Below are 12,822 nucleotides of genomic sequence, written 5' to 3' on the forward strand. Positions count from 1 at the left end.
TGGTTTCTCTTTTGTCTTTCAATGTAAAATAAATACTGTATGTAGGACTGCTTTCTTCCTTTTGTGGAATATCTCTAAAATTAGAAACATTCTGTCTCAGAGTGATGCTGAAACAATAGTTCATGCATTTATTATTTCTTAGCTGGACTACTGTAATTTATTATTATAAAGTTTTTCTAAAAACTCCCTGAAAAGCCTCAGTTGATCCAGAATGCTGCAGCAAGAGTACTGACAGGGACTAGAAAGAGAGAGCATATTTCTCCTGTATTGGCTTCCCTTCATTGGCTCCCTGTTAAATCCAGAACTGAATTAAAAATCCTGCTCCTCACATACAAGGTCTTGAATAATCAGTTCCCATCTTATCATAATGACCTTATAGTACCATATCACCCTATTAGAGCACTTTGCTCAGGCACTGGAGGCTTACTTGTTGTTCTTAGAGCATTTATAAGTAGAATGGGAGGGCACTGTATAAATAAAATTGAATTGAATTGAATTGAATTGAATTGAATTGAATTGAACTGAATTGAACTGAAAGGCAGTGCCTCCCACTCTTGTTGATTTGACCCACACATCTAGCCATCACAGTTTGGGCCGTATAAAGCTAATCCTTTATGCCTAACTATTTTTCCTTCTTTGAACACATCAACTATGATGACAAAACGCTGACTTGCTCCCTAATATACTGTATCCCACCCACTAACAGGTACTGTGATGAAGCGATAATCAGTGTTATTCACATTTCAGTGGTTATAATGTTATGGCTGGTCAGTGTAATTATTTGATCCCCTGCTGAACTTGTAAGTTGGCGCAGTTACAAAGACATTAACAGCCTCAATTTTTTATGTAGTTGAATTTTAATGGAGAGAGACAGAATATCAGCCAAAATAACCAAAATAATTATAAATCGACTTATCGATTTAAATCGTTATGGAGTGATATAAGTGTTTGATCTCCAAGCAAAACATGACTTAGTACTTGGTGCTGAAAGCCTTTCTTGTATTTAATCAGCAGGTTTCCCCACTGTACAGTCTATGCTCCAGAGGTTCTGGTACATATATTTTTTAACTGGTTAAAGTCAGGCTAGCTTACACTTTTTATGATTATCTTAGATAATGACCTGATTGCTCTTTGTACTCAGTGAATAAACCCAGCAAGAAAAGTGAGTTTAGTCCTGTTTAGATCAGCTTTAGAAAGAAAACATTTTACATATATTGTTGCAGTGACACTTTTGCTGTTCTAAATCTTCTCATTTGTAATCTCTGCAGAACCTCAAAACCTACTGGACTCCCTTTTGGGTTCAGTGTGTGATTTAAAGAAGACAGTGTTTTAGATGCATGGGAGGCACCAGAGAATTTGTATCCCGCTGTCAAGGGGCGAGACAGTTACCAAATTCGCACTAATGCAGCCATCTCTCATTCTGCTGAATCATTCAGAGAATTTTACCACCAACAGATCATTCCCACATTACATTTTGACTGACAGATAACAAGAGCATTGCCAAGAGAATTGGCAGTCTCTTCCGTGCTTCTTACTCGTCTGCTTTGAAATTTGCTGGACAGCTGTACCAGCGCACAGGGGGAATTCTTTATAGCACAAAACTAGAAGATGGCACTGTTCGTCCCACTTGAGAGTTTCTTGGATGCAAGGAAAGTGTGATAAAAAAAACAACAACAACTCTGAACATGTTTATCCTCCTCAGTAATGAGAAGGAAAGAAAAACCCACACAGAGCAAACAGAGAGGCGGAGGAAACAATGTATTTAAAGAGAAATTCAGTTAGTAAGTTAAATTGAATTATATCTAAAAAGCACAAAATCACAGTGAAATGTTAGACAGACAGAAATCATAGACAACAAAGACAGAAATCCAACAACAAATTCAAATTCATCTTGAGTAAAGACTTAAAGAGAATATATATAGATATATAGATATAGATATAGATATAGATAGTCTTCTCTGATTCAGAGGAAGCACTGTATGTGATCTGCATTTTCTCATTCTTCGTCTTTTCTCCTCTCTGTGTTCTAGGTGGGTGTATCTGAGCTGGGTGGCCCCTGGGGGAGTCTGGTGGTATTGCTTCAACGCCTAGCTGCTACTTTAGCAACCAGCAGCAACCACAACAGCATGGAGTTAGCTCTCTTAGCTGTGAGACACCATGTAAATGATGCCATACTGCATGCGCAGCTGCATGGGCCACGCATCACAGCCACAGTAAGCAAAAGAAATAATTTGATGTTGGGGATGATGTTTGGTTTGCTTTATACTGGCTACACTTATAATTGTTTAGAATATGGCATGTAGTCATGTGGATGCAAATCAACTGAAAAAAAAGTTTCAATATGTAATGTTAAAGTGCTTCAAACAAAAAAAAAAGAAAAAAAGATGAGCATCCGGTCCCTAAGCATCGTTACACATATGCCTCAATAATAAAGTCATTTGAATTTTGGACACAGAGGAAGGAAGGCCATGGGTTTCTTTCAGCCTGGCAGTTGGAGCTTCTTAGAAAAGCCTTGTACCTAGATGGGCTAAAAACAGCCTCATTCTCTGTAGAGAATCTGGGGTTCCCTTCAGTCTCTGTGTGTGCGTGAGCATGTATGTGAGTGTGAATACAGATCCAGTGCCAGACAAAGACTGTGGTTGGCGGGACAACCGATACCCAGAATGCAGCTTGGTTCAGAGTGATGAGAAAGTTTCTGTGGCTAATCTGTAGACAAACAGACGACACACAAACACATGCATGCATGCACACACTGTTGGAGGAAGCAATAGAGTAGTCGTCCAACTTTGAGAGAACATTGTGGACTTAGTAGAGTAGATTCCTGAGAGGTAAACAAACATACACAGACATAATTGCACTGCTAATTGTGGCTGATAAGAAAATGCCCCTTCATTAAATATTTGATCAAAGTTCTTCATTCATGCGACACATGACAGTTGTTTAAATGAAATATTGGCTACACTTAATGCTAAGGTTAAGACAACACTGATTTCTGTTCTCTTAGAGAACCTGACAACCAGTGTTAGAAAATTAAACACTAATGCAGGTGTGGGAAATTAATTTTCCCCAGGGACCACATGAGTAGATGGGACAGTCGTGGAAGCTTACACCGTTAAATCTATAAGGAAATGAAATTAATATCGGCGCTTCCAAAGACGGTCCCATTTCCTCATGTAGCCCCTTGGGAAAAATTAATTGCCCATCCCCATTCTATAACTGAATAATTGGTATGAAGCTAATCTTTTGTGTATTTATTGCAATAATAACCAAAAAACTACCAGGTACGGGGCACGTGGCATGCCTCCTAATGACATGAGTCAGTGGTCACAGGCTTCAACATCCTTGGTGCAATAAAGACTTAGCAGAGCACTTGGTCAAATAAGTCTAAGTTTAGCTTCTCCAACTGGTAATGCCAGTTTGACTGAGCATATTGACAAGTAGTCTAATTCCAGGAAATCTACTGCAAGGAAGAAAAAACTAGCATTGTCTCTCAGTTCATCCAATTACCAATACTAATGAACACATCTTAAACATGACACGTTGTCTAGATAAACGTGCATAATAGTCCATGTACATCATTCAGCATTCCTCTGAAAAGCAGCCCAAAGTTATCATCCAGTGTTTCCTCAGGTAGAGAAAGTGTGCGGCAGCCAGGCAGCTGGTCCTGTGATGATGGGCCCACAGTCAACTACCGTGCACACTACAACATCAGCAAACTTGGAGAGGTTGCCCGCGACTTTGCCTCCTTCAGTTGGTCCACCAGTTCATCGGCGATTGCGGCTGCAATCCCGGAGGTGAGTAACATACTGGATCTGCTGATATGCGTTGCTTATTGTTAGAGAAGATGGAAATATTTGGGGCCTGTAAAGGAGGATGGAGTAGTGTTATTTTTTTTTTATATCTGTCATTCACGTATTGCAGGGGAAGTATGGGCATAGTATAAGTTTAAGCAGAACAGAAAGCTTAGCCCCCAATCAGCTGAGAGCAGCTCTTACCAGCTGATGGCTCAGCTTTTATCCTACACACATGAGGCGTTAGGTTGACAAATTTCATATATGACATGTTATTTAAGCTGCTTCTGGCTGCATATTTTACTGGATACCTCCAAGCCACTTTGTAACTAACTTCAAGTCCAACGCCTTCTTTTCACATTGTGTCTTACTTCATAAATGCTCTGACTGTTGTCACTGTTGCCTGCATTCTTTTGAATGTGTTACCATTCCTCTCTCAAACTCAGGCTTCTATATGTCACATATGCCTTGTGCTTTCCACATATGTGTGTAAAAAGGCGAGGAGGTCCCAGAACATCTTTTGATTATAATGTTGCTGATGGAAATCAAGTGAAAAAAATTGCTCATTTCTTTGTGTTTGTCACTAGGTCATTCCCTCTTAAAGGTACCAGAGGGGAGAAGAGTGGAAACCTGAAAAAAATATCAAGGTAATTGTTGTATTTATGAACTATTAAATCACCCTAAAATCAAGAAGTCAGAGGACAACCATTCGTCTCCATTGTGTTATCCTAAGTTTTCAGAGTGTTTTTTATCTAGCCATAGTTGTGTCTGTTGCCATTAAAAGTAGTCATATTCCAAGAAATTCATGTGAAATGATTCTCTATGGCTGTTTTATTACATTACATTACATTATCATGGTAAAATCACGTAATTCACGTAATTGTTCCACATAAATGATATAGTATTTTCCTAAACTTGGAACTCTAAGAAAACGTAGTAAATGAACCCAAATATCGGATTTTTATTACACAGTCATTATCTAAAGGGAGTCTGTGTGGCTTCCTTTTGTTGCCTTCGGTCTATCAGAAGGGATTTTGCAGCGAATTGGACTTGACAGTCTAAATTGGGACAAATAAAGGCATATGGTACACCGCCTCTACTCTTATTAACAACAACCCGAGCATTCAGCTGTGCACAACTCCTACTCTTTTTCAGAGAGTTTGAGGGCTCTATCCAGCGGTACCAGTGGTTTTTCACCGAGTTGCCAGAGATGCTTTGTGAAAGTGAAATGGAAGTGGAGCAGCACACATGCTGGAGCGGCCAAGATGTCGTAGAGAGGTCTGTGTGCATTGCGATATGTTTTATTCTGTGACAGATGCTTTTTTACAACTATGATGTACCAAAAAACAGGTAGAATTTGTTTACTTGCTTTCAGGTTACCCTGTAAAATGACCTGAGACACATTACCAGTTAACAATATAATCCTTAGGCTACAGTTCCACACAGTAACACAAATCTCTATCCTCATGAGGACACATAAGATCTTTCTCTTTGTGTTTACATACGTGCCTGCACACAAAGCTAAGTTGAAAACCAGACCAAACAGACTCAAAAGCGATCGCCAAAGTGATTCTACTCTAGAAACACAAAAAGGTAGAAATGAAGGCTGCAACGCTGCAACTCTGCCCATAACTGCTTATGTTACCTGTTGAAGTTCAGGCTCCGGCCACTGGACTGGGGTCTGCAGATACTTGCCTTTAACATCACTGGGTTCTTTGCTAGCTTTTCGTTAGCATGCTGTATGTGGATGCTTGCAAAGAGCTGATGTTGTGTTAGCAGTGTAATGCATTTGTGTTTCTCCTTTTGAATTTCACCATTTATTCACCATTTTTACTTTATCAGTGTTGGATAAACCCAGTGACAGCTACCCCCATAGCTAGAGCCTGATTTATTGGCCGGCTGTTATTGTTGGCTGGCATCAGCATTTATAATGAAAATAAAAATCTAAGAAGAGATGGCAGAAACACCCTTCAGCCATGTTATGAGTGTTGATGTTGTATCTGTTAAAATTGAATCTGTAACTTTCCTCTTGGCAGTACACATTTGAATGGCAAAAAACAACAAATTGATCTGTGCAGAGTCTGGAAGAGTATAAATGAGTAAATAAATAGCTAGACATAACAAATATTAGAGAAAACTGTTGCTTCTGAAAGAAAAGAAATGTTGACTAATATATTTAACCTCCCATGACCTGGCGTCCACATATGTGGACATCATATTTTGGGTTATTTAGACCAAAATACTCAATTTTGCTCTACAAGGGCCTGATATCCACTTATGAGGACATTATACTGCTACTGTTCTATCAAAATTTTAAACGAATATCCTCATATGTGGCTCTTATTTTTCGTAATAACAAAAATAAGGTAAAAAAAAAATTCTGGTAATTATTTGTTTTTACATTTATCGGGCCCCAGTATGCCCAAATATCAAAGAGAAATTAAAAATGCATGCCGTGGAAGAGTTCGGGTCTTAGGAGGTTAAATATTGGATTTTATCCTATAACTGGCTCTACTCATAGTTCTATATTCAGTTAAGATCTAGTGTGCATACTTATATATATAAACTACACAAAACATGAATTAACTGATACAAAAATGTACTGAATGTAAGATCAGAGATGAGATGAAAAAACAAGAGTAGATTCTGATAATGGGACAAATTTACGTTTCTAGATGTTGCCATCGCTTGAGCCTGAGTGAGGTATAACTTTCAGGCTTTGCTGTACTTTGTCAAGCATGGACAATTCAAGGCCAATTTCTTGTTCATTTCTCCCTCCAGCAGCTGAAGTATTGCTCCTGCTGTCCGTACTGTTGCTATTGTTCAGAAGCGACAGCAACCCATGTTGCATTAATACTGAGGAGACAGAGATACTGTATTGGTTTCAGTTTATTCTAGCATTTACCCACCATTCAGTGTAAATTCCAGCCCAGTATGTTATCCTAAATGTTGTATTTCACATGCAATGAGCTGAATTCTGTCATTGTTTTTGCTACCTAAAACTGACCCTTTTATGCTTCTTTCTAGCTCCATGCTTTGTTTTATTTTATTTTTTAATTCTTTAACTCTATTAGTTATTAATAATTACATTCTATTTATCTTACACTGGAACTTGATGCTGCGTCTCATTTCATCCACTGTCCGAAACAAGATGTTTTAGCTCCTTTCCCTAAAAAGCTCCTTTTAAGACAGAATTCTTCTGATTCGTTGTCACTGACAAACAGAAGGTTTAAGCAGTAGGTACAGTAGACAACCAGTAGACAATTTGTACAAGTACAACCACAATAGCATGCCTGAGATGACCATATTAAGCCTGTCGTGTCACTATAATGCCATACAGAGCATAGATATTTTTATTTGCAACTTTGGTCATTTAAAAAAAAAACATCCACATTCGGAGCATAATATCTATTTAAAATGTGTGTGTGTGTGTGTGTGTGTGTGTGTGTGTGTGTGTGTGTGTGTGTGTGGGTGTGTGTGTGTGTGTGTGGCTCTTATAGTTGCCAGGGCAGGGGTTGTGAAGGTTAGAGAGTTCGTTTCCAGAGTCTTTCTCATGGTGATTACATTGGCAGCTTAAACTGGTAACAAGACAAATGGACCCACACACGCACACATGTACCAACGCACACACACGCTTAGACAAATGTGCTCCGAGACGCACATTCTTCCACACATACCGAGCAGCAAACATACCAACATGCACCCGGCAATACACACACTCCTCCGGAGCACACTCACTTAGATGTGAGGCCGTTCTATCCGTCTCAGCAGGAAATCTGTTCCTGTGATAGAGAAGGTTTATTTATTAAAGGTCTACCAACCATACGAAACAGGCCGTGTCGCCTTGAAGGACATCCTACACATACATGCTCTTTCTTTCTTCACCGTTGATGCTGCTGAAGTCAGTGATCCTCATATTTATCAGCTTTGCTGTTTCTTTTTCACTGGATATTTAAAGAAAACTGGAGCAGGAAACACTTTAAAAGGATAATAACGCTAAAAATTACATTGTTACATGTTGAGAAATCCACAAATTAGCAAGCTATTGGTGGCCTGATGTACCAGACGAAAAAAAAAACATGCAAAAGCAAGTCTGCTCTCATTGTAGTCAATCACTGGTGTTGCTTAAGTTTTCTGCTGGGGATCTTATTGATCTTATTTATTATAATGCCCTCAGATGCTGAATGAACATATCGAGTAAAATACCTGTCCTTACTCTGACTTTTCTTTTAACATTTTAACCTGTTGGGACATTTCCCACATCTACATTCTTTACCGGTCCATTCCAACCTAGATATCTTCATTCCCTCCAATTTTGTGTAAAAGGCCTTGAATTAAATATTAAAAAATCCGCCACCATCATCAGTTAAATGATCGGTTCAGCCTGAAGTTTTACTCACTTTCATAACAGGTTTAGAAGAGATGTTGCCCTTGGCCTGTGCTGGAGCGCAGCCAGTCTGTGCCTCTCTGACCTCTTTACATCTTCTTCTCTCATTCATCCATCTATCCATCCACCCATTCTCCCATTAATTCAGCCATCCATTCATCTCTCCATCCTGCTATTCAGACCTCCATTCATCTCCTCCGCCCTCTGACCCACTTCACTTACAAATGTCTGGTGTTGGTGAAAGTGTGTGTGTGTGTGTGTTTGTGCATGTGTGAAAAAGATAAATGATGAGAAAGTCTGAGAGTGGATGATGGAGGAGCAGAGGGCAGATTATAGGCCCCCTTTTTTCATGGTTACAAGTTGGCATGACAATGAAGATGGTTACACCTACATTGTAGGGAGACTAGAGTGGAGCACAAGAGTAGGTGTAGTCTGTTTTCCGGTATCCAAATCCAACTTATTTAAATATTGCAGTTAAAATATCTGTTCCTAAGTGCATCTTAAATAACTACTAAAGAAGAAGAAGAAAAACGACTTTATTTAGCTGATTTTTGGGATTTTGTTTTGTTTCAGCAGTGGAAGTCATGTAGCTTCTCCAGCTGTCTCCTAACCTGGTCAGAAGGCACAGCCAGGTTTATCAGATGTGGGGCGTGGGGTCTGATGCGCTGAGAATAAATGAGAGAGTATCAGTTTACAAATAGTCTGAAAGTTGGACACAAGTGAGAAAACAGTACCATCACAGAAGGCCCGAGGCCAAATTCTTTATAAACTAAGCATACAGGTGACAGGACCCAGCTGGCAGCAGATTATCCTCCAGTGGCTCTGGGCCATCCTACCATATCCACTTACACACACTCCCCCAAAGGTGCGCCGCTCACAAGTGAGACTCTATAACAACTAGAGTTGAATAACTTATGCATTCAAAAAGAGCTGTATTCAGAATAGTGATCTAAACTGATTTTTTTAACTTTTATTTTCATATTTCAAAAGCATTTATGGCGTTCCACATTCACAATCAAGTCTCACAAGTATTTTCACAAGTTTTGCGAGATTCAACTCAGGACAGGGCCGAATCACTGTCATTTAGGGTCCACTTACTGAATGCATTTCATGGCGAATGTTTTAATTGTCACAGGTGGAAAAGCACAAACTCATTTTGACACAGAGTTTGTTAATGCTGGCTCGCACTGCATTCACACACTCCCCAAATAGTCTGAGGTTGGGAATGCGCTCCCTCAACTTTGTGTTGGTCATTGTCACTTTAAGTGAAAGGCAACCCACAGTTAATAGCATACTCCACATTAAAACTTTGCAGTGAAATGTTTGCACGTGTGCAGTACAAGCAAATGTATTTCTTTCACTCAGGCCTAATTATCTAGAATGAGTAGAAACATCACTGTGGGCACATGTGTGATGAGTGTGGACCTTCTGATTGCAGGTAGATCTGTAATGGCTGATTGCCTCCAGAAGAGGGAAGCAACAGATCAGCATCTTTAGCGACCACGCATTAACTCTGTTCTTTTCACTAAAAACCTACCACACCCGGTCTATTTATGCGTCGTGTGTTTGTGTGTGTGTGTGTGTGTTCAAATGTCCACCTCTAATTTACATCACCCCTTAATGTGTTATGAAGACATGTAACAGTCCAAGACAGAAATGTCCTGAACCCTGAGGTAGAAAGTAGAGAACTGCTTTTTTTTTTTTTTTTCCAGACCAGTCTAAACCACACCGTACTTTCATCTGGCACAAGAAATACAGGTTTATCCCTCAGGTGTGGGTACAGTGTGTTACTTTGTGTAGCCTATGTATGCGTGTTATAAGTGTGTGTGTGTGGAGTGGGGTTGAATGGGCTAATTAAATGTCTCCACAGGAATGCAGCTAGATTTACAACTGAGGTTGCGACGCCTATAATTGCACTCCTCCCTCAGATCAGATCACCATTTCAGGTATTATAATTTTGTGTGTGTGTGCGTATGTGTGTGTGATCCTTTAACGCTGCAGGGAGGCACCTTAAGAAATGAGCGCTATGCGTGTCACTGTTAGCAACCTCGCAGTAACTAAGGGCAGCGGCAGAGGAGCGTTGTCATCGTGCTGCTGGTGATTTATGTGTGTCGTTCTCCAGATCTCATTAAGTGTCGCTCACAGTCACACCTCTATGTGTTGTCTACACGCCACAGTTCCTGCAATACTATCATCAGGCGCCGAATAAGCAGCGCAGCCGGGACATCTGTAATCTGGGCCAATAGCAATGACAGCTTCCAATACATTCAGCAGGACAGCTGGTATTAGACATGAGAAAATGTTTCAGATGTGCAGATGCTGTGGACACTTTCATCTCCAGTTGAAAAGGATGTGTATGATTGCCAGATGGTAAATCTTTGCTGCGATTTCAGTAACCTTTGCACAGAAGACTCTTGTTTCACAGTTGCATGTGTAATCTCCTCAGAAAAACAGGAAAAGATGCAGTACTGTCAACAAAAATGAGTTTTTAAAGGTAGAATAGGTCATTTTTATTGTTATTTAATAGGAAATTATTGTATTAATAAAGATATATTGATTTGTGCGTGATTATATTTTCCAACAAACTGATGGGTTCTCATAAGTGTAGAAATACACTGGAGTGGGCACTGGTTTGCGGAGGCGGCCATGTTCCCTCGCCACCATGAAAACAGTGGCCTAGTGGACATTCAGCTTTTCCCATTATGTGTTTCTCCTCCTTCTCCTCCCTCATTTCCGCCTCATCTTCTGCTTCTTCACCCCAAGCCTCATCTCCTGAACTACAGTCAGACCTCAAACAGTTTCACTACATTCTCACATTGTATCGTCACAGTCCATATAATGTTAGATCGACTTCAACGTGGCTAACACCAGCTAACAACGGCAAACACAGCAGTGTTTAGGGCCAGAGGGGTTCAGGATATCCTCAATAGCTGACCCCAGTATCACAATCATCAGACAGAAGCGAGCTTCACTGACTCATCAACTCATACTGAAGCTTCAAGGTTTAAACCCCAGTGCGTTGAGAGATGCTCTTTTGCATAGCTTGATTGTCGTGATGGGTTATTTGAGCTGCTGTTGCCTTCCTGTTAGCTCAAAGCAGTATCAATTTTTTATTTTTTTTATCAAGAAACTGCGGCTCATTGTATATCTTTTCATCTTCAGCCCATGCTCTGTAAACCCCTGAGATGGTTATGTGGGAAAATTCCAGTAGCTCAGCAGTTTCTAAAATACTCAAATCAGCCTGTCTGCAACCAACAATCACGCCATATCCAAATCCCTCCTCTTCCCCATTTATTTGCTTAGTTTGAACTTCAGTAAGTCGTATTAACCATGTTTATATGTCTAAATACACTGAACGTTTGTGTTAACTAGCAGTTGAACAGGTGTACCTAATAAAGTGGTCAGTGAGAGCATATTTTTGTGTGTTTGGCTTTTTGCAGGCTGTAGTAATTTTACTAAAAGCTATGCATATAAACACGGCAAAATCCATCCCGGTCTCAGTGTTCACATAGCGATATATTACATTTATTTGCATATTAATATGGAGAAGGTCACAGAATGTAAAACCTCTAATATCTGACTCTCTGAGAAATTTACATTTAAATATCCAATAGAAACACTCGTCTGCAACAAAAGTATGTCTGTCTACACAGAAACACTTCTTCTGTGACTTGGAGGAAAAGTACTGTTGTTCATTATCTGGATACAATTTACAGACATGTAAATCTTTTTATCCCCTGGAGGAAACGCCTGTCTTATAGTTAGTGTACTCGTGCACTGATACCTAATAATGTTCATATCCACGCCTGCTTGGTCCTTTTGTGCTTGTTCCATTTATATTAATTTACTTGTTTTTCGTGGCGGTAAAAGAACAAGTATAGATTCAGTCAGCCTTGTATATATAAAGGTCAAATCAGCTGTCTGTCAGTCTTGGCTGCATTGTTTCAAATGATGTCAGGTATGTTCCCAGCTTAGATCAAGATAAAAGGAAACATGAAATATGCCAGCGGTATGTGTGAGGTGTTGACACTAACAAATTCACTGGATGTGCACTGTTGACACTGATCCCTAAACTCATTGCTGGAGTCTGTGGAATCTTGGGATTTCCCCCTTAGGGGAAGGTCTGTGGTTTTTAATTGATCTTTTATTTCTTGTTTTGCTTTCTTGTTCATCACCCTTTTTCATTACTGCCCTTTGCTTCTTGCTCTTTCATGCTGTTTTTTGCTGCCTTTGATTTTGTTGCCTTTTATTACACATCTTCATGTAGATGTACGTCAATATCCTGTTCATATTACATGTAGTCCATTATCTTGTTTTTATTACTTCATTCTGTTGTGGGCACAGTACATGTGCTCTCATATCCTGTTTGTGTTAGCAACACACTCTCATACCAGTTATGCAGCTAAAAAAACTACAGAATCTAATGCTTTGAATGTACAGAGGATTAGGCAGCATGCATCTTATGATCTCTTGCTGTTCATCGGCAATCAATGTTCCCAGTTCCCATGGTGACGGTGTTTGAAATGTTTCTTTTGTTTATGTAGCAATACAGAAAAAGATATGGTCCGTATCATGTGGTGAGATTAATGGATAAGCCACCTAATTTAAGTATAACCCAAACTGTCTTCATTTATAAAGCTTGAC

General features: G+C 39.7%; 1 protein-coding gene across 2 annotated transcripts in view; it reads left to right on the forward strand.

Moving 5' to 3' along the window:
• Window positions 1-12,822, forward strand: part of gpc5b (glypican 5b) — a 59,490-nt gene that overhangs the window by 13,268 nt on the left and 33,400 nt on the right. For both annotated transcript variants that reach the window (XM_063460193.1, XM_063460194.1), the window contains exons 4-7: window positions 2,031-2,213; window positions 3,631-3,794; window positions 4,379-4,438; window positions 4,947-5,069. In XM_063460193.1, coding sequence (XP_063316263.1) covers window positions 2,031-2,213; window positions 3,631-3,794; window positions 4,379-4,438; window positions 4,947-5,069 — 530 coding nt within the window. The remainder of the gene's footprint in view (window positions 1-2,030; window positions 2,214-3,630; window positions 3,795-4,378; window positions 4,439-4,946; window positions 5,070-12,822) is intronic.

Source organism: Pelmatolapia mariae, linkage group LG17, assembly GCF_036321145.2.
Source record: "Pelmatolapia mariae isolate MD_Pm_ZW linkage group LG17, Pm_UMD_F_2, whole genome shotgun sequence".
Taxonomy (NCBI): Eukaryota; Metazoa; Chordata; class Actinopteri; order Cichliformes; family Cichlidae; genus Pelmatolapia; species Pelmatolapia mariae.